This window comes from Vidua macroura, chromosome 5 (genome assembly GCF_024509145.1).
Source record: "Vidua macroura isolate BioBank_ID:100142 chromosome 5, ASM2450914v1, whole genome shotgun sequence".
NCBI classification, from domain to species: domain Eukaryota; kingdom Metazoa; phylum Chordata; class Aves; order Passeriformes; family Viduidae; genus Vidua; species Vidua macroura.
Window position 1 is genome coordinate 25,043,381 of NC_071575.1, and position 24,283 is coordinate 25,067,663.

Consider the following 24,283-nt stretch of genomic DNA (forward strand, 5'->3'; position numbering starts at 1 on the left):
GAATTTGTAGACAATTCTCAAATTCTTAGCTTCTAATTGTGATAGCACGAATTATAACATCTCTTTTGTCTCACCCTTCACATAAGACTGAAAATAAAAGTTTTTAAAACATCTCTCAGTTGCACCATCTCTGAGTCAGAAAAGAACCTAATCCAACATTCAACTTCTCTGCAAGCTGAAGTAAAAAATTACTTAAGGAAAACTACCAAATATATATCAGTTTGAATTTTATTTCCTAATGTTTTGATTTCAATCATGTCTTCTGCAAATTATATTCAAATTTTGTACCACTCTGATAGTTCAGATCTGCATTTTGAGTTCTAAAGAGCCCAGAAACACAAAAATCTACTTCATGATGAATCAAGGATTCAAAATAAATGACATAATTGGTTGATAGTCTGTAAAGCACTTACTGTGGTGTCAAAGTCATGCAAATGTGATGCTGCTAACATAATACAAATCACAATAAACTGTAGAGACCTTCCTGGTCTTCTCAAATGCTCTGATTCAAACTCAAAATTACAGATTTCAGAATCCTTATCTATCAGGTAGAAAGCTCACATCTCATATTATTTCAGCAAACTTGTACAAACACTACTAAGTCAATGTATATCTAGGAAGCTTTTTATAAGCTTGATTTGGCAACCCTCTTTTTAGGTAAGACAAACCTGTGTCACACTGAAGTTATCAGTAAAGCACTGCAGTAGCTTCCCAGATCCTTTTGAAAAAGCAGCACAGAATGCAGTCCTACTAAAACTATTACTTTGCCAAACTTATTTGAAAGGATCAAATTCAACATCTAACACTTGCAGGCTTCATTTGGTTTCTCAGTGAAATCACAAAAAGAAAGCCAGTTTCTCTGCCAATACATCCAATTTCAAAACATTCCAGAGAGAGTGTCCTTTTGCCTTGTGTTCGCAGAAGCTCAAATCAAACAAGATGCCCTCAAATTTGTGTGTCTGAAGGTTGAGGATGTGGTGCTCTCAGAGGTGATGCTCAGCTCTGGAAGGAGCTGGACTCTGTTGGACTGCAGTGTATGGCCATTGCTCAAGAGAGGCTGTGAGACTTCAGTCTGGCAGATAAAACCCCTTTGTTTGCATTTGTTAATATCAACAGAAGAAAACACTGCAGTGTTCTTATTGTGAATGGGCCGAGGGTCTGAGGGCAGGCAGGTCTTACAAAGCAATATAACTTGCACTTAAAAAAAAAAAAAGACTAAATTTAAAGCAAAAAAGAAAAATTCGCTGGGTGCTGATTCAGAAAGTGGAGCAGCCTTTTGCCAGTCTGATCTGATCTTAATATTTATAATAAAACCCCAGACTGAGAAGATTTTGTATAACTTTGGATTTGTTATTTTCTTATATTATCATCATTAATCTTGTATGCAATTTCTTTACAGTAGTTCACATCTATAAGAGAACATTTTGAGCATTCAATAACACTGCATTTGATGTCAGAAGCCACAGCAATGCCTTTGCTTACTACTTGAATGAAGTATGTCCCTACAAAAACGTTGCAAAAAAGCAAAACGAAAGCTGCCCCCAGGAGGGGCAGGCTTGTCAGAAAATAGATGAAGGCACCTGAACAAAAAGTGTCAAACATGGCAACAAAACAGATCTTCTCCACATTACCAATGTTCTTCTAAAAAATAAAAAATAAAAATAAAGCCAAAAGTAAGGCAGAATTAGAATATGATATGGATTTTATTGGCTGAGTTTGCCACTAAACCTGCAAAGTGGCCAATATGATTTACTGGTTAAAGCACTGCCCCTTCCACAGGGCTGAGATGCTTTAAGCTGCACTCCCCTTTTTACCTGTAAAGCAGTTACAGCTGGTGCAGCTTCTCAATCTGTAAAATCGGTACAACAGATATCAAATCTTATAAAACACTGCAAAGAGAAGCTAATGATGATCTCAGAAAACCGTTTAAGACCTAGGATAAAAACAGACTTACACAGACTCAAAGGGTTTAAGGCAAAAGCATCATCGTAGAGGGGAAGGAGCCCTGGAAGGAACTCGGCAAGTTATCTGCTTCATCCCCTTGCCACAAGGCAACATCAGCCAAACCAGCACTGACAGCTGTTTGTCTAACCTGTTCTTAAAAACCCAGCAAACCCTGACTTCCCACAGCATCCCCAGGCAGGCAGTCCACCCCAGCACTGGACCTTTTCCATCACTGCACAGGTTTCCCCTCCTCCAGTGAGTCACCACAGATATTGTAAATCATTAGATTTCACCAGCCACATCCATAATGTCTGTGACTTCACAGCCTGTATCTGTTTATAATATGTGTATATATATATATGTTTTCAATAGATCTTTAATAAAGCATGCTGATAACATAAAAATTAAACTGCTGAAAAATACAAAACTATTTTCACATAGTAGTGCCTCCATTCATGAGAAGAAAGAATGCATAGGTACTGGTGGTTTCTTCCTCAGAATTTTTGCACCTTTCTGACCTTCAAAATGCAAAAGTAAAAGCATTAGTAGCATACAGAGGGATTAAGCCTAATTCAACCTGAAAATAAAGCTGGAGGGAATTCTTAAAACCAAGATTTTGTTAGTGACCCACCTCCCCTCAGTTTATACTGCTGCAAGTGGCACTAGAGGGCTCACATCTTGAAAGACAGCAGCCTCCTTCTCCATATGGTCCCACATAGACCTGGGATGATAATAAATTTGAATTTCAAATTTAACTGTTAATGAATTAAGAGAAAGAACATAACTGTTTGTTGATATAATCTTAATCTTGTAAATTGATATAATCTTAATACAGGTGTTTACAACTCTTTCAGGAGCAGACTGGTTTTTAGATCCTAGCCAAAAGCCACACTTGGCTGAAGTGCTATGTAAGATACAGAGATACAACAGTTATGGGTGGGAAAAAATAAATTACACTCCTATTTGGTTGTTTCATAAACTGTGTGGGCCCACAGAGAAACCCACAGCTTTCCTTGAGAGCTGGAAACCCTTCTTGTTCAGTGTAAAATCAAGGGATTGTCTGCAGCCAGGTCTGTTTACACTTCTAATGGACTGGCCACCTGTCTCTGACTCTGGGTGTTTCCCCTGGTACCAGGCTCAGATATCTAAGACAAGCACTAAGTTTTTCACCATGAAATTCAGTCAAATGGTAAAGAAGTGTAATGGAGTTTGTGGCATGCTGCTGCTTGGCAGCTCTGCCACACTGGGCTGGCAGTGTCACCCCAGGTCACAGCACAACAGCACAACTAGCACAGTTCCCTCCATCACACGCACACTTGGGGAAGGATCCGAAAGCAGCCCAAAATTCAGTGGCTGGAGAGTTCCATCCAGCTTTCCCAGACTCTGCATTGTGGTGAGCAAGAGACATTGGCAGCAAATATCAGTGGACAGCAACCTCCTCATTCTGTATTTGCAAAACATTTAGGATAACACCACTCTGATAATGACTCCCAGCATTATTACAGTGCAAACAATAAATATTGGATTTGTGTGTGTGGTAGCTGAGCTTCTCCTGCCCCACATGTGTTTTGCTGCTTGAAGGGGGAGGAGTGACATTATCAGAATACACAGTGTGGAAAGACAAGAAAAGAAATAACTGAGTGATGGGGGAAAGAATAGCTCAGGCCAGCATGTGGAGCAGGCACCCATCTGACGCTGTTGAGCAGGATGGGAACAAAGAACTCCAGATCAGAAGGCGAAGAAAATGAGCTCTGATTTATTTCAAATGTACCGCTCTATATGTAGAGAACATTGAGAAGACTAATTTCATTGGTCGTAGAGTAAAAACATGTCACACCATTGGTGTGCAGTGAATGACGCACAGTGGTAGGACATATCTATAAACAATATGAACAACAAGATAGATTAGAGAATTATTTACATTCTTTCCAACTGCTTTCCAGGCTCTCGCCTGGTTAGAAAACCTTTTCTTTTCTCTCTTACTGAGCTGAGAATATCCACACCCATCCCCAAACCAGCAGCAAGCTGTCCACCATACTTCATACTGCATACATGCAGTCTCTCCCAAAGCTCATCTGGCCTCCCACTGAACCATCTGACACTCCTCCCTCCGTTATTTGCACGAGGAAGGGAGGATGCAGGAAGGGAGTGTTTTAGGCTAAGTGTCTGACACCCAGAAGCTTGACCTTCTGCTGACTCAAATTGCTGACTAAAGGCTGCTGTTGCAGGCAGCCCTCTGTTCTTTTCCACTTGCCACAGATTACTATTTTATTTGCTTAAATGTAATTCCCGATTAATAATAATTTCTTGTTTTAGCAGCTGACTCACATTCAAAAAAATGCACAGGAATCTCATTATTTCTTTCTTACTCTTTGTTCTTCCAGCCCCATATGCTCCTTTTAACATTCTTGTAAAGCTCCACCACTCACTTTGAAGAACCATCAGGACATTTCGGGGCCATTCGGGGAATTTACTGCTCACATCCTGCTCTCCCTCATCTTTTCTCAGGGTTTCTTCAAGATCCTTTCTTTCTGCATCACACAACATATAGATTGCATATGTTTTGAGGGAAGGAAGAGTAATTTCAGGAAACCAAAAAAAAAAATGTTTCTTTTAACTAAATAATCATGGTTTTGAGACTGACATAAATGGCGTGCACTGCTAAAAAAAAAAAAAAAAAAAAAAAAAAAAGTACAGCTAATGTTATTTATATTTTGTATTAACAATATGGGAAAAATTGTCATTATCACTTCTTCAAGCAACTGCTTTCCACTGCTGGCAGGCAATCCCACTGCCAGCTTATCCATTCATGATCACACCTACACCCTACATTAGGATTTATCCTGGATTTTCAGCTATATTAAACTGGCTTTTACCTAAAGTACATAAATCACATCTATATCTGACTCTCATGACTTGTGTGCATGAAGGAATACAGGCTTCTAACACAGTGGGTGAAAGCACTGGGAAGGAAAGGATTATTTTCAGCTAACCAGTGACCAATAACAAACTGTGTTATCCTCCACAGCTTCATGGGTGTTCGGTTCAGTTATGGGTTTTATCCAATAGATGGCTCCTCAGTAGCAGGAAGGATTCTCCCCTTGCTCTCCTTTCCTTCATGGAGTTTCAATATGACTTTCTAATATTTACACAGCTATTATCTTGCAAATATAGGCGTTGTGTGCACACCGATAAACACACAGAAGCAGCACGTGTGTGTGAATTAGAGAACAAAAGAAAAATTAGATGACATTTTATATTACTGCCTGCCACTTTGTCCTCTGCTAGTACAGGGATGCATGAAAAATGATAGCCTGGAATGCTTCCTAAAGTCAAACTAAAAATAAAAATTAAAAAAATATGACTATAGAAACATTAACAGCGTGCCAAATACAAGCTTTCTCCCCAAAAATATGAGGACATCTCCCACATCTTACATATCCCTGACTGAGCAATACTTAAGGAACTTACAGGCATCATTACTACTCTGTCAACAAAATATTTTTCACAAGAAAAAAATAAAATCCTATGTGTAATTATTGATATAGTGACTCAGAAGGGTTCTGTGTAATTGGCAGGGTGCAAGTTAGCATCATCATGAGTAAGGTAAACATTTCTGAGACAGTGAAATGAATACATTTTTGTTGTTTTACAGAAAAATATAATTAGAATAATAACCCCCAAGAAAATCAGGTTTATCTTATATATAGACACTTCTCTGAATCAGAAGAGTAGTTCCCAGTCATTTCTGTCCTGAGATCTGTCCTGCATCTCAGTCAGATCTTGTCAAGACTCTGTCAAAACCTGGCAGTAACCCCATTTTGGGATTGTGACCCTCTGGTCTGACCACATGATCAACAGAAAACAGAACACCCACAATAAATAATAAATTGCATAGAAGCCAGACCATGGCTGTTTAAATTCCCATGATTTAACACTTCAGTGGGGCACAAGTACAAGCCCCCTATACCTGCTGTTAGCATCTAAAATAACGTCATTCCTAATAATAACCTTTATCCTTGAAATCTTAAGCTGTTTTGAAAAGTGGGGGAAAGGTACCATTTTACTACAAATATACATATAAATATGTAGCATCATAACATTAGCATATTACAGCCATAATAACATCAAGAAAAATGTAACTGTCTCATCCCTGTTCAAAGCTGAGCACAATCACTGGTCTCATTTCAGCATTCCAAAAGGACTTGCCTAATTCCATGTCTCAAGTCAGCTTTTTGCTGGCTAAAACCTGGAAAATTCAAACCAGCTGGCACCTTGGTTGCTCCAAAAAAGGCTCAGCAGCAGCATGCTTTACCATGGGCTGTGACACTGTTGCTCTCCTTTAGCCCTGAGCAGACACCCCAAGCAGCCCTCTATCCTTGATGTGCATTATGCAGAGAAACAGAACGTGTAAAGGCAGCCTTATGATCTGGTGATCCCTCTTTGCATGCTCAAAGACATTGGTCTTAAACTGCATGGAGCAGATTTAAACCCTGGCAAGTCCCAGTCATTCCAAGCTCCATTTTCCCACTTGGCTCTCTCTCCCAGGACACTGCAGCCAGCAGAACTCACCTAGCCCCAAAGCCAAGCTTGCAGACTTTCAGCCACCTTATCTCTCTTTAAGGGGCAAATATATGGGCACGTCAAAAAATCAGAGTTCACAACTGAAATACTGACAATCATTTTCACCATGCAGCAGTTTAAAAGAAGCAGCAATGATATTCATTAAGCTGTTAATAATGGATTGTGGCACAAAGCAATTTATCAAGTTTCCGCTGTAATTAAAATCACTGAATATTCGGGCACTTGCAATGCACCTAGCTCTCCCTGCTTCTGAAGCTTTACATTTTAATGTGAATTATAGCTCCCTCTCCCCAGAGAGCTACTAAAAAGCCCATTTTAATTGGTATGTTTTTAATTGAGATTACATTATTAAAAAGTGTAAATTTCTGTTGAAGAGAGAAAGGAGGTGCTCAGCTCCCCTTTAGTCTCTGTCTCCCTTAGATATAGCTTGCTTATCCCAGCGGGTGGGAAAAATGAAGGGTAGATGCTGTGAAGGAAGAGGAGAAAGCCCTGAACACTCACAGGCTGTGAAGCCAGGGCAAGGCAGCATTGTCTGCCACAGATGCACGATTTTCTAGGTGGATTTTCAGGAGGCAAAGGAATCGCAACCACCGTTCAGGCTGCTCTGAACAAAAGGCAGACAGAAAACACCATGCAGGGATTCCTGCCTTGTAGCCAGCTGACATGGAGGGCACATTTCAGCAAGCCTCTCCTCGAGGTTACCAGTGACAGATAATCTGTGGTTTTCCATAATAAGTAACTCTAATATTAAATTCTCCTTAAAATCCAGATAAGGTCATGAGCAGACGGGGTCTAGCGAAAGCCTCTGGCTCTGCTGGCTCCAGAAGGCTGCGGACAGGTAGGGAGAGGCAGCCCCTGGCGCAGCCTGGACATGGTGGCAAAAAGGGAATTGCCCCAGGCAAACAAAGCTGGTTGCCTTTGTGCATGGAGATGGTCAGACTGACTCCTCACCAGTTAAAAAGAAAAGCGACTTCATACACTTGGCATCCAAATGCTGGCCATTTAAATGGTTCTCCTGCTGGGAAGATGGACTGTCAGTGTCTCTTATAAGTAGGAGTATGGATCTGCTAAGGTAAGTAGACACGACAGAAAAGGGAGAATATCAAAGGAGCGCAAAGTAGATGGCAACAGCTGAGGCAGATCAAGAGAAAAACCTCCAGAGATCAAAACACACCAAAAGATGGACAAGATGGTTGAACAAGAATGAAATATCATGGGACAGCTTTTTCATAACTGCTTTGGAAAAGGTCATACTGTATTGCAAAAAGAAGGTAGTGCGTGGGGCTGAGAGAGGTCACTGTAGGCAAACAGAGACACAGGGAGATTAAGAGAAAAATTCAAAGATCACCCACTAATACCACAAATGCTGCAACTCCCCTTCTAGCTCTGGAAGCGACTCAGGAAGGAAGAATGGTGAACTAACAGCATATAAAAGGGAAAAAAAAAGGATGACATGTGAAAGATAAAACTGAAATTGTTAAAACCAACAGAGAAAGGGAAAGCTCTGTTACTACAATTAGGTCAGTAAATCTGTGATTTTTTCTAAATTAAGATTTTGATGCTATGCTCTAGTTACACGTGTCAGAGGAAAGCCTGCTTGTAGTGGGAAAGTACCCAACCATGCTATTGCTCTGAACACAAAGGTAAAATTAATATATGAAATTCCCGGTCCCAGTCAATAGGCCCCTTGCAGATTGAGATCAAAAGTAAGTAAAAAAAAAAAAAAAAAAAAAGACCATGTAAACAAAGATTAGATCTTATATCTCACCTTGGCATTAAAGACCACTGCTCTGCTGTGCAGAAAGCTAATCTCCAGATTATTTGATTTAATGCAAGATTCCTTTTGCTTGCTGGTTTGAAAACTCAACACTCAGAGCACAGACGAAGCAGGAAAAGTAAGGGCTTTCAGAGACCTCAAATAGAACCTTCTGAGAAACTTGTGGGAGCACACTGTAAGGGTATCATAAAGAAGAGATGAAGAACAGTAAGAGAGACAAGTTACAAAAGAAAGGGGATGTGCACAACCTCAGGGTAACAATTTTCTCTTTCAGCTGAAGGGGTGAATACTGAGACCATACCATGAAGGAAAACAAACGACAGGAAGCAGGAAAAGATAGGCTGGGCAAGATTTGCTTTATGCCAACAGAATCACAAAGAGAAACTGTGCTTCCAAGCCCATAGAAAGATGACCCTGAAAGACAAATTTAACACTGCTTAGGCTGGCTATTTTGCACAGATGAAACATGCAGCAGAAAGGCCAGACTGCTTACTGATTTGGCATGTACCAACAGATATATGACCACATCAGATTCTACTCGGAGTGCTATAAAAGAGAGGCAGCTGGATGTGCTTTACTCCCTTTCCAGAAAACAGAGACCTTTTTCTGAGCCCTGGACACAACAAAGCCTCATTGGTTACATGAAATTTCTGTGGCTTCAGTATCCAGGAACATTTCCCCAAATATATTCAGTGACCCACCAGGTTGCAACAGCCCTGGTTCAATTATTTTCTCTGATAAGAGTATCAGGAAAGTTTCTAACTAACCAAGGGGACAAACTTTATGTCTAAGGTCATGAAAGAGCAGCATTGAGTACTAGGTATAAAAAGTATTAAAGCCAATGCCACATCCTCCTCAAACAGATGGCCTTTCAGAAAGATTTAATCAGACACTGAAATGCATGCTGCGAATACTCATTACTAGCACAGGATCAGGCTGGGACAAGTGGCCAGCACTGACGTTATTGCCTACAGGGAATTACCACAGGCATAAACAGGATTTGCAATGTTTGAACCTCACTCTGGATAGCAAGCACAGGGTCCCTTCGTGATCATAAAGGAGGGTAAAGGAAAAAATTTATGATGAGGTGAGCCAGGTCTACATTGCAGAGACCCAGGCCTTTATAAGAAGCAGCCTGCTAATTTCATTTGCTTTCTTATCCTCTGTTTTTTTGCTTGTACTTGTCACACCACCACAAAACTCAGTGACAAAGGCCAGTTTTCTCACCTTCAAAGCACAATGAGCTCTTGCTCACCTTATTTTACTGGACACATAACATAGAGCTGTGACCATTCCATGCCCTTCTGTATCAAAAAGAGGAAAAATAGGATATAGCCACAATAACCAGCACCCAGAAGAAGGAAAAAAAAAAAAAAAAGAGGACTTTTCATCTCTCCTTCAGTGATGGAGGTGGCTTCTTTGAAAAGGCAGGTTTGCTTTTCAATTCTTTCCTCTTCCAGTTTTTCAGAGAAATTTTACTGCAAACATTATTTGGAAAAGTCCTTAAGCTATCTTTTGACCTGGATTATCAATAAACAGTATTTTAAGAGATTGATTTTACCATGCAAACACAATTCTTAAAAGTCATTAAAAACCTTGACATTACCAACAACTGAACATGTGAGTTTATTTTCACTCTAGATGAAAAAGCCTTTTTTCAGTGCTAAAGATCCCACCCTTCTCAAATAAAAGATGTTTCTCATATGCTGTAGATAGGCAAAGCCAAATGTCCATCTTCACTTCCCACAATAGCTGGTGAAAACAAAAGGAAAATACACGCAAAACTTATTGACAGAAGCACTTAAGTCCTTCCTCCTTTTACCTCTGAAGGCATCCTGTTAGCTTAGTGACTTCCTGCAGATTAATGCTGCTACAGGGAGCTGAACCTTCCCTGTTCTGCCCAGAAAGGGCCAAACTTACAATTTTTTTAAAGGCCCTCTAAAGCACCTCCACCACACACCTCTTGGAAAGTGAAGTTAGCTTTTCCTGCATAGATACTCACATTTTCCTGGTACTATCTGCAAGATCATTCTTGGCAGCTGTGGACAGGCAAAGACTTAACCAGATTAATCATCATGAACACCCTGGTGCTTCAATTTAACTTCTGTCCATTAGCACAAGTCTGTGTTCTTGCAAACTGAAGCACGGTCATCGCCTGTGCTTGGCGCTGCTGAGGCTGCACCTCGAGTGCTGTGTTCAGTTCTGGGCCACTCACTACAGGAAAGACATTGAGGAAAAGGGCACTGGAGCTGGGGAAGGGTCTGGAGCACTGGTCTGATGAGAAGCAGCTGAGGGAGCTGGGGTTATTTAGCCTGGAGAAAAGGAGGCTCAGGGGGAACCTTATCACTCCCTACAACCACCTGAAGGGAGGTTGGAGTTAGGTGGGGGTTGGTCTTTTTTTCCCAAGTAATACAATAAGAGGAAATGGCCTCAAGTTGTGCCAAAGAAGGTTTTTGATTGGATATTAGGAAAAATCTCTTTGCCAAAAGGGTGGTCAGTTGTTGTAATATGTTGCCCAGGGAAGGGACTCAATTACTAATCCTGAAGGTATGTAAAAGTCATGTAGATGTGGCACTTGGTGGACATGGTTGAGCGGTGGACTTGACAATGCTGGGTTTATGGGTTGGACTTAACGAACCTTTAAGACCTTTTATAATCTAAATGATTCTGTGATTATGTGTGGGCAGTGCTCCAAGAAGTCATGGAGATGGCACTTTGAACCCCAGAGTGTAGCTGAGGTAGCATGTGTGAATTATGAGATAGGGACATCGTTCTTGTCACCTCCTGAAGAAGAAGTGGAGATACACTGCAGTGCTTGAGAAAGACCAAAAGGGAATGGAGAGAGGTGGAGGCATCAGAGAAAGAATCACAGATGCCAAGATTATGTTGTTAGAGTTGCTGCAGAGTTTGCTGGAGTGGGGCAGATAATATATACATAATACCATGTGCCTATTCCTTATCTAGAGCCATGACCAAGGAGACAGTAAAACACTGCCTTAGAGCAAAGGGTCAGCAACAGCAAGCAGAGCTGCTTGTGCTTGCTGGCAGCAGGTAGCCAGCAGACATTTGCTAACTTTGTGTGGCCATAGTACCCATAAAGCCCTGGGCTCACAGGTGTTCTGAGCTGTAGAACTGGGACAGATGCAGCAGTAATGCAAAACTCTTCCTGCACACCTCAGGGAGGCAAGAAAGGCACCACTCTTGTTACATATTCTGTCCTTGAGCTCTTTTGAGCAGAGAGACAGCAGAGCTGCATTTCATGATGAAAGAACTTCAGCCAGACACTTCAGCCCAGGTCTGAAACCCAAAGATCACATTTGGTAAGCCTGCAGTTCCTTCTTGGAAAGATAACAGCAAGAAATTTCAACAGGTGCCCAAAAATAATAGGGATTTCCAGTTCATTTCCATTCAAGGTTTTGTGGCTTTGTTATGTTTAAATACCCACTTCAGAAATCCTGAGAAAGTTATAAAACTCATTACATCTTTAAGAAAAATAAAATAAATATTTTTAAATTTTTTTTTTCTTCAAATGTTGGAAGGAAGGAAGACAAACCATAAGCAAATGGCTTGACTTTTAAAAGAAGGTGAATAACCAAAATTCCTTTTAATATAATGCTAGTAATTTTTTTCCTCAGAATCACTGTATGCTGCCCAAGCACAGACACCAGATTTAAGGTTCAAAAGATTTTTAACATATTCTAGAGCAATTATATCCTTCTGCTAAAAGAAGCAGAAATAGAGCTTTGAGAACTGTGCTCAACTCCATATTTACCCCACAATTCCTCTATTTCTTTAAAACACATATTTACCTTTCTGGAAAGTCCACACTTCCACCTGACAAAGGCACTGGATAATGGGATGATCAAACTGTGAGGAAAAAGCCCAGCAGAACAAAATCACAGCACCCCTGCAACAGACTTTGAAAAACAAAAGGACCAGACTGATCCTTTTTTTTTACTGACTTTATTAATCAATTAAAAATGACTATTTAATATTGCCATATAGTATCTATCCTTAAATGGACACCACCTTCTTCCCAACACAAATTTTGCTTGATTTTCTAGAAAGGCAAGAATACTGCACACTATTAGAAGGTGTCTAATCCTCCCATCTCCTATTACCGTAGAAAAATATTTACTTTTAAACATCTGTATTGCATTTACACAGTTCAAACACACACATAGCTCCTGGAATGTACATAGTATTTAGCAAATTTTTAACTAACTTTTCTTTGTAATTGTATAGTTTTCCCTTGACAAGGAGAGGATCAGACTTTTTCAGGAGGATTACCTCTGCTCAACTCATTTCAAGCAGCTCTTGAATAAAATAGTTCATTAGTTCATGAAAAGGAAAGACTCCAGGGAACTACTGGGGAAGGAAGAGAAAAGAATAGAGTGTCACAGAAATTAGGTTTTCAGATTGTCGCTTATCCTCCAGAACGCAGGTACACACACACATGTCCCTCTTCCCCTTAGGGGAGATCATTGCATGTTTATCCCTGGGAATCAATGTACCAGAGATTAAAACTCTAACCCAGTCATAATTTCCCACAAAGACACTAAAAGTTACCTCTTCTTTATAGCACATTTCCTTAGCTAGTCCGTAGAGCAAGAGAAGCCTATCCCCCTTTGCAGGTATTTAAATACTTTAGTTTCAGAGTTACTCAAAATTCAGTCTTCTGACCTTTTTAGGCTCCCATGGCAGATCCTGAAAAACCAAAGGATTTTCAGCATTTTTTTTTCCACTCACTAGGAATCTCTCATGCTTGCCCAGGTGTACAGGCAACCAGGGAAAAGCAGACCCACTGACTGTAGCTACTGGTGATCAGGGATGATGACTGGCCAGGAAAGCGGATGGAAGCAGGAGGAGGTTGCAATTGTTGACCAGAGGACAACCTCTTTTGATCTATACCTGGCACAGCAGACTACAGAGCATCCCAGAGCCACACCAATTAAAAGGAGGCTAAATCATCACCAGGACTGATGCCACTGTACAGTTTCAGTGTGACTTTACACCACAGGGCTCAAATGGAAGCATGGCTCCCAGCAGCACAGCCTTCCCACTCTTCTCATGTTGTTCCTTCTGTCTGCTCTGTGTTTGCATTAAAAGCACTCAAGTAGTCTGTGAGTCTCCAGCCAGACTGACTGAAAAGCAAACTGAGATGCCATTGAATAGTTCTGGTGATACTTCCCTGTCCTTTGTCACCCTCTCATTCCAAATTGTCTTGAGAACACCAAGAAGTAGCTGATGGTCATCAGAAACATCATCAGATCACTACTGGCATGGATTATGTGACCTTGAATTATGCATTCACAGCAGACAGTATGACTGGAAAAACCAGGAAATATCAGAAGAATGTGTTGAATTCTGTATGAATTCTCCAATTCTCCTTGTTAAAGGATGCTTATTTTCAATAGTGGATTTTCCCACAGATCAGTTGTGATTTTCCAAAAACGATCAATAGCCTTAAATTGTTATAATACAGTTGTTGTTATTACTTCAGATTACAAATGAAACTCTGGACTTCCATCTGCTGACAGGGGGCTTAGTTTCAACCCACAGTTTTAGAAAGGAGTCTCAGTTTTGAGCACTATGTAAGACTCCTTCATCTAGACATCACAATTTAAAAGAAAGCAGTAGGTTAAGAAGCGAGCAGTAGGTTAAGAAGTGAGGATATAAAAATAACTCTAACACAAATCCAATTTGCATATCAGATTATTAAAGGAAAAACTATCAAAGTATCATTTATTGAAGTAAACAAATAGTCTATCTACCCTGTCTCTGGAAATATTTTGCCTCAGGGAAAAACTCAAACCTGGGCAGATAATCAGGGTAAGGTATTTGAACATTTAAATCTTGCTGGATTCTTTAAAGTAGGTGTTAAGTGGTGCATTAAATTTGTGCTGTTTCCTCTGAGCTGGGTAAATTTGCTCTTCTGTAAATAGTGGGGAAAGCCTTTTACAATAATTTGAATCCATGAATAAATGTATTCAAATTTCTAAAGTACAGGCATTAAATGTTTTTGTACATAAGCCAAATGAATGGAATATCCAGGACTGGAATTATTTAAGTGACCACAGAAAGATAATATATAATTAAAATGACATCTGCACCACTAACTGAGGGGATGAGAGAAAGTGACATCACAGATCTCATATAAGCTCCAAGCTTATTATTAGATCTAAACCTGGCTGTAAAATTACTATCTACCCAAGGGATTATCTTAAGGCATTCAGAAGCATTGTTTCATTTACTGATAGAACAGGGATGATAACAGGCTGACTTTGCTTGTCACATTGTTTTTTGGTCTTTCTTTATTCTTTGTTCACATTAGCTGTAGATAAGAGGAAGACAAGTTTCAGCTGAATCACTGTCATGGAGCTTTTCATTGTTTTTCAGTTTGTTCCAAAGGCTTTTTTTATCCTCCCTGCCCCCTCCCCTCAAGAAAAGAACCCCAAAGCATTTTTAATGGTGATAAAATCAATGGGGAGTAAAAGATGCACACAATGCAACATCCAGGAATGTGGCAAACTAAGGAATACCCATTGGCCTAATGCACCTCAGGGAGACCATAAGACTTTGCTTATAGCTCTCATTATTAGCACCAAGAACCAGTGGCTGCTAGTTATATCTTGGCCTTATTAAAATTCAGCGTCAAAACTCCAACCAGTTTCAGTGGGTAGATTTCATCATTTGAGACCTAGAACAGAGGATGTAATTCTCCTTCACAGAGAGGGAGATGTGCAGGGCTATCTGGGACACCTCATCTCTACAGATTTAATTTCTGCATTAAATTGAAAAAAGCTACATTTTGTTCTGTTTCACACACCATTTTTATGTCTCTGGCATAAATATTAGTTGCCTATATTTGTAACAAGACTCATGTGCCACCAATCTAAAACATTCAAAATTCTAAAAGTGTGTAACAAGACAGGCAGTGAAAAGGGAAAAAAAGAATGCTCCAAACTTTCCAGTCACTTTTGAACAATAGTAATCCTGAACTGCAAAGGAGACTTAATTTGCATTAAGAAATCTGTCCCTAACAGTCTAACTCCTAGCACTTGAAACAGCTCCCGTATGCTAATTTTGCAAACTAAGCAAAAGTCCAGGAGCAGACGGATGGGTCTGCAGGCAGCCCTGGAACTGTGCATACACTGCTAAGGCAAACACGGACCTTGCACTTTCCCCCACATTGTCCTGGTGTTGGGCACCTACTGCCATGTGTTATCTCTTACAGCACCTCCCAATATCCCTTCCAATAGAAACCAGAGCCTCTGGTCCATCAGCTGCTGTAACCTGCAAACAGGCTGCATTATGCAGATTTCTGCCTCCTGATCTTGTCACTACAACTTTGCTTTTTTCTGTGCTGTCCCTTGTTTAAAGGAGTGACCAGGTCTAGCACAGTGAAGGGTTTAGCCCATGATTGATCCCCTCAGTGCTAGGGCCACAGAAACACACTGCATTTCATTAATAACAGTTAATACAGCAACCACTTTTAATCCACATTAGGTTGTTTCATTGTCCCTTTTATCTTTTCATAATTCATACACATAATAGACTTTCCATGCAGACCCCTTTGGCATGAATATTTGATTAAAAACTGTCCATACCTACAGCCACATCTGTAGGCCATTAAAAGTTCACACTGGACCTATGCAGTAGAAATGAGGTGCCTGCAAGCAGTTTATACATATCATCACTGCCAGAAAATATTCCTGCAGCACTCAGCCTGGGCCAGGAACCTTGTTTATGAATCACAAGTTGTTTGTGGCCACTCAGTGGTGCTTACCATCCTTCAGATGAAAAGAAAATCAAAGACTGATGAAGGTGAGCTGAAAGAACAACAAGAAGCATATAGTGATAAACTGCAACAAATGTAGAAGGGAGACATCACTGCAGAAAAAGTCAAAGGGCAGCAATGTATTTGAATATAAATTTTATTTTTAAATGTGTTCTGAAAGTAATGTAGGGTAAACCAAAATCCATTTTATCCTGAAAAATGGCAGCTGTGGGGTAAAGCTGTGAGAATAAGATTGGCAGGATCCATTCTCACCTGTGCTGTTACTCCATCAGCATTACTCTTCATCTTAGAGGGGTAAGAAGCATCTCTTACACCTCAGTATTAACAGCATCCTTCATGTGGATGCTGTGTGTTTCATGCCAACTGTTACGCAAAAATTTGTTTCAGTTACCTCAAAAATGGAATTCTCACTGCTATTCTTTGTTTCTCACTACACATCCATATTCCTCCATGAAAAGAAATTAAATGAAACTTTATGCAATGAAAGGAAATTAAAGTGGAATGAAAAAACAAAAATTAAGTGAAAAAATATGAAAAGAAATGAAAGGAAACCTAAAGAAATGAGATCTTGAGAATTCATATCCTTTCATGAAAGGAAAATTCGTTTAATGAAATAAAATGAAAAATCAAATAATTAAAATCAAATAATTAAAATCAAATTAAATTAAACATAATGGGATAAAGGGAAATGAAATTTTATAAAAAACAAACTAAAAAATGAAAATAAATTAAATGAAACAAATAAATTAAATGAAATCTTGGGATTTCATGTCATGAATGAAAATGAAATGAAAAGTCAAGGAATGAAATTAAATGAAATTCAATGGAATGAATGGAAATGAAATGGAATGAAATGAAGTTAAATTAAAAGAAATTAAAGGAAACATACCAAAATGGAATTAGATGAAATCTTGAGATTTCTTTTCCTTTCCTTTCACAAAATGAGCTTTCATTTCGTGAAAGGAAATGACATGCCAAATCAAAGACTGAAATGAAATGAAATTTAAAAGCTGAAATTAAAAAATGAAATTATATGAAATGTAACAAAATTAAATTAAATGAAATCTTGGGATTTCATGAAATGAAATGAAATGAAATGAAATGAAATGAAATGAAATGAAATGAAACTTAATGGAAAAAAAGAAAAAAAAGGAAAAATAAAATAAAATTAAAGAAATCTTGGGATTTAATTTCATGTCATGCTTGATTGTTTTGGACAAAAGAAGAACTTTTGTATCATGGAACCAAAGCACAGGCCTATGTTACAAATTCTTCATATACCAAAAATAGAGAGACTTTCATTAAAGGGGACGTGCCGTCACATACTTCATAAAACAAGAGTGACTAAAAACAAACACAAAAAACCTCCTCAGAGTGCCTTATGTCAAAAAAAAAAAAAAAAAAAAAGAGGTAACATATGATTTGCTAACAATGGGTAGCCATTTATTTGCACACTTCAGGTGGTATTTACTAGCTTTCTATTTAGCCATCTCAGCTCAGTAACTGCTCAAACCAGACATTTAGATTCTTCCCATGTTCCAAAGCAGCAGGAACTGGCACAGGACTCTGTGAAACCTGCTTCACCTCTTAGGGAGAGACTGGGTTGAGACACTCAGTGGGGGATTTTTTTCCCTCTGGTCCTTGAGGAAAAGTATTGTAGACATGACACATGACTTTAGGATGAGAAAAAATTCCACAGGCTGAATCCTTCCTTCTGGGTCTAGAAACTAGGCTGAGAAATCATCGTAGATGTAACTTTTCTGCATCCTTACTTGGAGAGAAATACTAAGAGAAGCAATATTGGAATGTGTTAACAATTCTGCCTGATGATACATAAAGCTAAAAATCAATCAAATCTTGACTAAAACACTTGGAATGTTCAGAGAGACTGAGTTTGTTTTTCAAACAGAGGCTTATGCTACTTCCAGTTTTTCCTGAAAACGTTTGCTTATCCATATATTTATCACAGAAATAGTCTTACCTGAGCTGCATCTTGCTGACGTCTGTAGACAATTGCATTTTTTATGGTTTGGATAAAAAATCCATTCAGTTCCTTTTGTTTCTTGTTGGGGAAAATGCGTAGCAATGGGATCATTATGAATGGGAAAGAAACTGTAAGAGATTTTAAAGAAGAAAATATTGAATCAGACTGTGAGGGCATATAATTGTCCCCCTTGCTCTTCCTTAATATTATAAAACTTATCAAGTGGGATGTGTTCCTTTTATTAAAACTGATTTTTCCTTTCTTCCTCTTCCTTTAGCAACCTGTGAGGGTGGAAGAAAAAGAGGATTCCCTTTTGGAGATGTCCTGCTGGCCATGACTCACTTTCCAGACGGATGCCTTCCAAGCTTGTTTCCACAATGCCTCAGGATTTTGGTTCAGATTTTTGGTGTCACAGAGCCACCACAACAACATTATTTCCCCTACCTGCTCAGATAATTACATAGGGAAAGTGGGGAATCTTGAACTGGCCTAGCAGCTTATGGCACCCACACGTGAAACTGGGTACTTATCATTCCTGTTTAACAGGAATGAACAGGAATTCATATAGGTCCCTAGGACTCTCCAGTATTAGGGACTTATATGAATGATGGGGCTCTTTAGCAGGGTCTCTTGCAACAGGACAAAGACTATGGGGTTTAAACTAAAAGAGAGCCAATTCGGATTAGATATAAGGAAGAAGTTCTTTACAATGAAGCTTGTAAAACAGGGGCACAAGGTTGCCCAGGGAGGTGGTGGATGCCCCATCCCCAGGAACAATCAAGGTCAGGATGGACAGGATTCTGAGCAAACTGACCTGGCTGAAGACATCCCTGCTTATTGCAGGGGATTGGACTAGATGACTTTTTAAGGTCTCTTCCAACATAGACTATTGTGTGATTGTATTTATTTTGCTTCTCTAAACAGGCCACAGATTCAGGAAGTGGGATATTATCACAGGGATGGTCTCCAGTCCATACTTTTATAGAAACCTGAGTGAAGTCTTATATACTAATAAATCCCTCATTAACTTATGAGCAACTTAAGACTAATAAATCAATAACTGGATAAACCCTGTCCTGGCAACAGGCAACTACAACGTGGAAATTCTCACCACTTTAATGAATGAGCAGAAAGAGATGAATCAAGGCATCCAACTCCAAACACTACAGAAACTTTTCTTTAATAAAGGACACATTGCTCTTGGATGTATAGGGGGACATTTCTGTCCCTTAAGAAATTGGTTACAAACCACATTTTGCAATCAGGTTAAATGTTAACCCCAGGGCAATTTGGATACACAACTCCAGAAGGAAACAGTTGATGTGCTGCAAGTACAGGTGCAATCTGTAATGCCAGCAGGATCAGATGGGCACAGGAAACTTTGCCACTGCGCCACCTGATACTACCGTGTGCAGTCTAGATAACAAGATGATAAAACCTCAAAAGCCTTGATTATGCTGTGGCTTCCTCAGCTGTGATTCTTACTGCCCTTGATCATCACCACCATGAAGCCCAAGCTTTCATGCCTTAGAACTACATGGTTTTATGCCCCACTCTTGCATTGCCTATCTATTAATCTAAAATAAATGCATTCTCTTCAGGACACTTGTGTTCTTTAACCTTCAGAGCCATCAACCAAGCTCTAGACAGTGTTCAAAAAAGAATTGGGAGTACTTACACCATCTGTTTATACTCTTCCACCGCTTTTCTTTAGTGGGTTGTTATGGTGGAATTTCAATCTCTACTAAGCAAACCAAGTGCACAAAAACTTTACGCTTAGGTCCCAAAGGGCAATTATGCTGTTTTAGTGAGAAGTATACTAAAAAAAGTATTGTAGAAATGGCAGGATCCACAAACCTTCCTGTCAGATGAACCAGGAGCATTGTGTTTCTGGACTCTCAGTTTCTGGAGTAAGTTTCATTAATGGTGACAAGACCTGTAGAGCATGTGGTGGAAATCTCAAGGGTAGAAGTGGCCTGTGGGTTGCATTCTGAATCCCTCTGAAATAATGTCAGCTATAATACTTCCTACCCTTGCTTCAGCATGTTTTGCAATTTGAGAATGACTTTTAAGAAATTACCACGAGAAAGCAGACAAATGTAGACTATACTCACGGATTAGAATGAGAAGAGGCTTAAACAAAGACATTTCAAAGAATGTTCTGCAATTCTTAACAAAGGGGTCATCAGGATTCTTCTGAGAATCCACTTCAGTACCAAAAGCTACACTACCGACGACATCCAAGGTAAAGCAGTTGTAACACCTGCATTTAATTGAAGAATGACAAATTATTATCTATCTACAAATATCTACATCCATTAATATCTTGCTTCTACAAACATCACATAGCATTCATTTTTGCCACCAAGTTTCCTTTTGCTTTTAGATTTGAGCTTTGCCAACAAGAGATGTTTCCATCATTCTGACAAATGGTGATACTTGATAATGATCACTTTCTCCATACCTACAAAGTGAATGTATTTTCATACAGCTCAGTAATTCCACTAAAACTTCATTAAAAACAATTTAATTTGTTATGACCTAGAAATCAAATGCAACACATCAGAGATGCATAGGCATTTTCTTAGTATGCATCCTAATAAATGAGACCATTCCTTTCTCATTTTTAACTGCAAAAACCACACCTATTTCCAGTCCAGTCTGAACTCTCAGAGACAAGAGGTTCTTAGGTAAAATTAAGGTCCTGAAGGATTTCCTTCTTCTTCTTCCTCATACCTCCTTTGTAATGTAACTCTGTGGACAAAATCAAGAGAAACTGATGCCAAGTGAAATCTGTACCTCTGCAGAGGAACTGCCAGTGCTTTGAGAACTCCAAAAGATCTGTGTACCATGACATAGACACTTCAGAACTTACTAAATGGCTCCCTGCATATCTCACCATCTATCCAGTTGTCTTACCATCTTTATTTTTCTAGTGGGCTTTAGCAGCTTTATTAAGTTTTGAGATAAGTGGACTGAGAATGTAAAATATCCTTAGAATTTAATTCCTCTGATCCATGGTGAAGTAAGCAATGTCTGTACTTCCATGAGCATTACAAAAGGCTAATATCAGTCTCTGGTGTTTTAATCTGAGCGAGGAAGTATGAAGAGAAGAACAGGAGCCAGGCCCATTATATCCTGCATATATTATGTGAATCAGTATTTCTAAACTACGATCTTTGTGACCTGTCATTGTGATCACACCAGAGAATACTTAAAAGGTAACAAAAATAATGCAAAACTCACTTATTTTGGTCTTCAACTCTTACACACAAACACATACACACACAAAAAGCATCATTAGAAGTTCAAATGTTAAAGGGGGGGGGGCACTGCTACAAAACAATAATTTCAGAAGGACTCAATCATCTACCTCTCCAAGGTACTGAAAGAGAAAACAATATTAAAAACTAAATTTTGAGTTGTTGACAAAACACAAAACAGCTAAAGACAACTAAGGTCATAGGAGGTTACAGATAGGTCTTTTCATCCAAAAAAAACAGCTCCCAGGGCAATTCTGTAAAACTGCAGTGGAATGAGAATCACATTTATAAATACATCAAACCTGCTGAAATGGTAGTATGGTAAAACAACTGGAAATATCATGTTCCCAGATGGTCAACATCATTCATTTATACTTTCAAAGGGTCTTTTCCAAAGTGTCTCTTGAGAGGTGAAACTCTATAATGGATCAATAGCTAAAAGACCACTCAAAGACAAAGGACAAATGGAAAAATGGAAAAGACTGGAAGGACTGAAAAGGTCAATTTTCATCACAGCACTAGGCAAGGATACTGTATCTTTCATAGCATCTCTTCTGCTGTTTATAAAAGAGATCTCTGTGCGCACACGCACACTTGCCTGTGCACATGTACTTAAAAAAAGATTAATAAATTGTGCCTAAATATCCATTTCTTCTGATGAAACAATATTATTTGTGCTGCTTCAGTTTGGGAAAATTATGAAGAACTTCAGAGGGCACTGACCAACCCAGCAAACAAAGTTTAAGCAAAATGAAGCAAAAATAGTGCCTGTTAGAAAGAATGTGTTTGGACTACTACACAGAATCTTAGAGGAAATGCAGCTACTCAGAGAAGGGACTAGACAGTGTTGCAAACAGTTCAATGAAGACCTCTGATGAAAGAACAACAGAAAAGATAATAGGATATTAAATGCATAACAAATGAGAGAAAGTACAATATGGAAAATATTAAAATGTCATTTGATAAATCAATGGTGCATTTTCATCTGGAGTACTGATCCTGTTGCTTCCCCAAAAGCTAGCATGCCATGAGAGGGGGTTATGAAGAATGTGGTAAGAATGATTAAATGCTCGAAAAAACCCCATATATATAAAAAAAAAAAAAAAAAACCAGTGATGGACTGGATATATTTGATACTAGACCAATTCTTATGTTTGTACATTATTGACAGCCTGCAGAGAACAGATTGGACAGGGACTGATGCAGCCTTCCTTTGTCCTTCCAGCTGTTAAAACTTCATTAAATAACTGCCAGAAATACATTAGATGCTTTACCAAAATTACTTTTCCAGTATGCAATGGCTGTCCCAGGAAGAAAAGGCTTTTATCAGACACACTCTCCATTAAACTATGATCTCCATTTTTTAAAGTGAGGGAAGAAAAAAAAAATATCTTTCCTACAGTAAGTGTGAATTTAGAATAACTGCTGCTATTGACTGTTTTTTTTTTTTTTTTTTTTAATATAATTTGCTACTAATTTTTGGCATGTTGAACATACCTCTGGATATCAAAAGCTTTGCCGGAATCTGCATAGACTTTCAAGTTACACAGCAGGATGTCACAGGCCTGGTTTATCAGTGGTGTCATCTGGAAAGGAACATATTGAATTGTAAAAAACCATTAAAATGTTAAGAAAAAAACACCAAACAGAAACAATTATTTTAAATTATCTTTTATCCGATAAATGGGATAGAGCTCTCAGGTTCCTCTGCAGGTGTTGTTAGGCACTTATATACAGGGAAGATGAAATATTGGCACTTTCTGCTCAAAATGAACCTACACGTTACAGGGATGCCCTTCTCCAGCTCTGGGCCTAAATGCAAGAGGCTGTGTTACCTACCAGACCAATAATTCTTGCCCCACTGTGGCTACATACACAGAGACATATCAGGCAAATATATCCCCCTCTCTGTTTAATCATTCCAAACAATGATTTATCATGATCTTCATTTGCACTACACCACATTTAGGTTACATATGCTCCAGGGCAGAAGGAATAATGCATTCCAAAGTCCTGTAAAAGCATCGGCATCAGTTCTATCCTGCCGTCTCTCAGTTTGAGGGACTTAAAACGTAACTGGAAAATGACCCGGGATACCACTACAAGCTGCTGAGGGCAAACTGGTATTGGTACACAAGGAAAGGCCTTTCTCAAGTGGTGAAGCCATTAAATGGACATTTGTGTGAATTTATTCATCTAAGGGTTCTTTCCAGTCACTGACACATGCTGGTCAGGTAGACTTAACCACAGCTTGGCTGTAGCCAAGAGTGCAATAGTCTCTTCTTTAGGGCTTCATGGAAACCATAGCACAGGCAAACATCAAGCCCTCATTAAAGTCTCACCTTCTGTCTCTAGCTTCCTACATATGAGGAATCAGACACTTCCCTGATTACATCAAATGGGGGGACAGAGGAAGGGGGTAGCAGCAATCCAGCCATGAACCAAAAGGAATTATATCCTACAGCTCTTTCCCATATAGATTACGAAGAGCAGCCTACAACTTAATATCAGAGTCTTGCCTCAACAACTATGTCAAGCATCAGCAATGTACACACAGAAACTTGCCTTTCCTTCCTGAACTACCTCCTTCAGCATACGGATGTCAACAAACATGAGAACAGACTTATCCTACTCCTCTGACATTCTTGTTACCAAAAAAGACTTACTGCAGCCTTGCAGCATACTCTGAGAGCTATGCAGCCTGCCCAGCCAAGTCCATTTTGCTTGGCACTTCTACCTCTGTGAAACTGGCATAACACTTTGTGCACAGGCACATTGCCATCTTAACACATGGGCAAGACTAAACGCAGTCAAAAGGCCAACGCGGGAGCATCCAATATGTTTTCCAAAGGCACAAGTCTGACTCAAGAATGTGTCTAGCTGCTCTTGAGGTCTCATGCCTATATGAGAGAAATTATATTGCAAAGCCA

The 24,283-nt window shown here is 39.3% G+C and overlaps 1 protein-coding gene across 5 annotated transcripts in view; it reads right to left on the reverse strand.

The window, feature by feature from the left end:
• The window catches only part of TBXAS1 (thromboxane A synthase 1), a 229,573-nt gene that overhangs the window by 69,670 nt on the left and 135,620 nt on the right, over positions 1–24,283 (reverse strand). For all 5 annotated transcript variants that reach the window (XM_053978548.1, XM_053978547.1, XM_053978551.1 and 2 more), the window contains 3 exons: positions 22,851–22,939; positions 20,205–20,353; positions 18,088–18,218 (listed from right to left, as the gene is read on the reverse strand). In XM_053978548.1, coding sequence (XP_053834523.1) covers positions 18,088–18,218; positions 20,205–20,353; positions 22,851–22,939 — 369 coding nt within the window. The remainder of the gene's footprint in view (positions 1–18,087; positions 18,219–20,204; positions 20,354–22,850; positions 22,940–24,283) is intronic.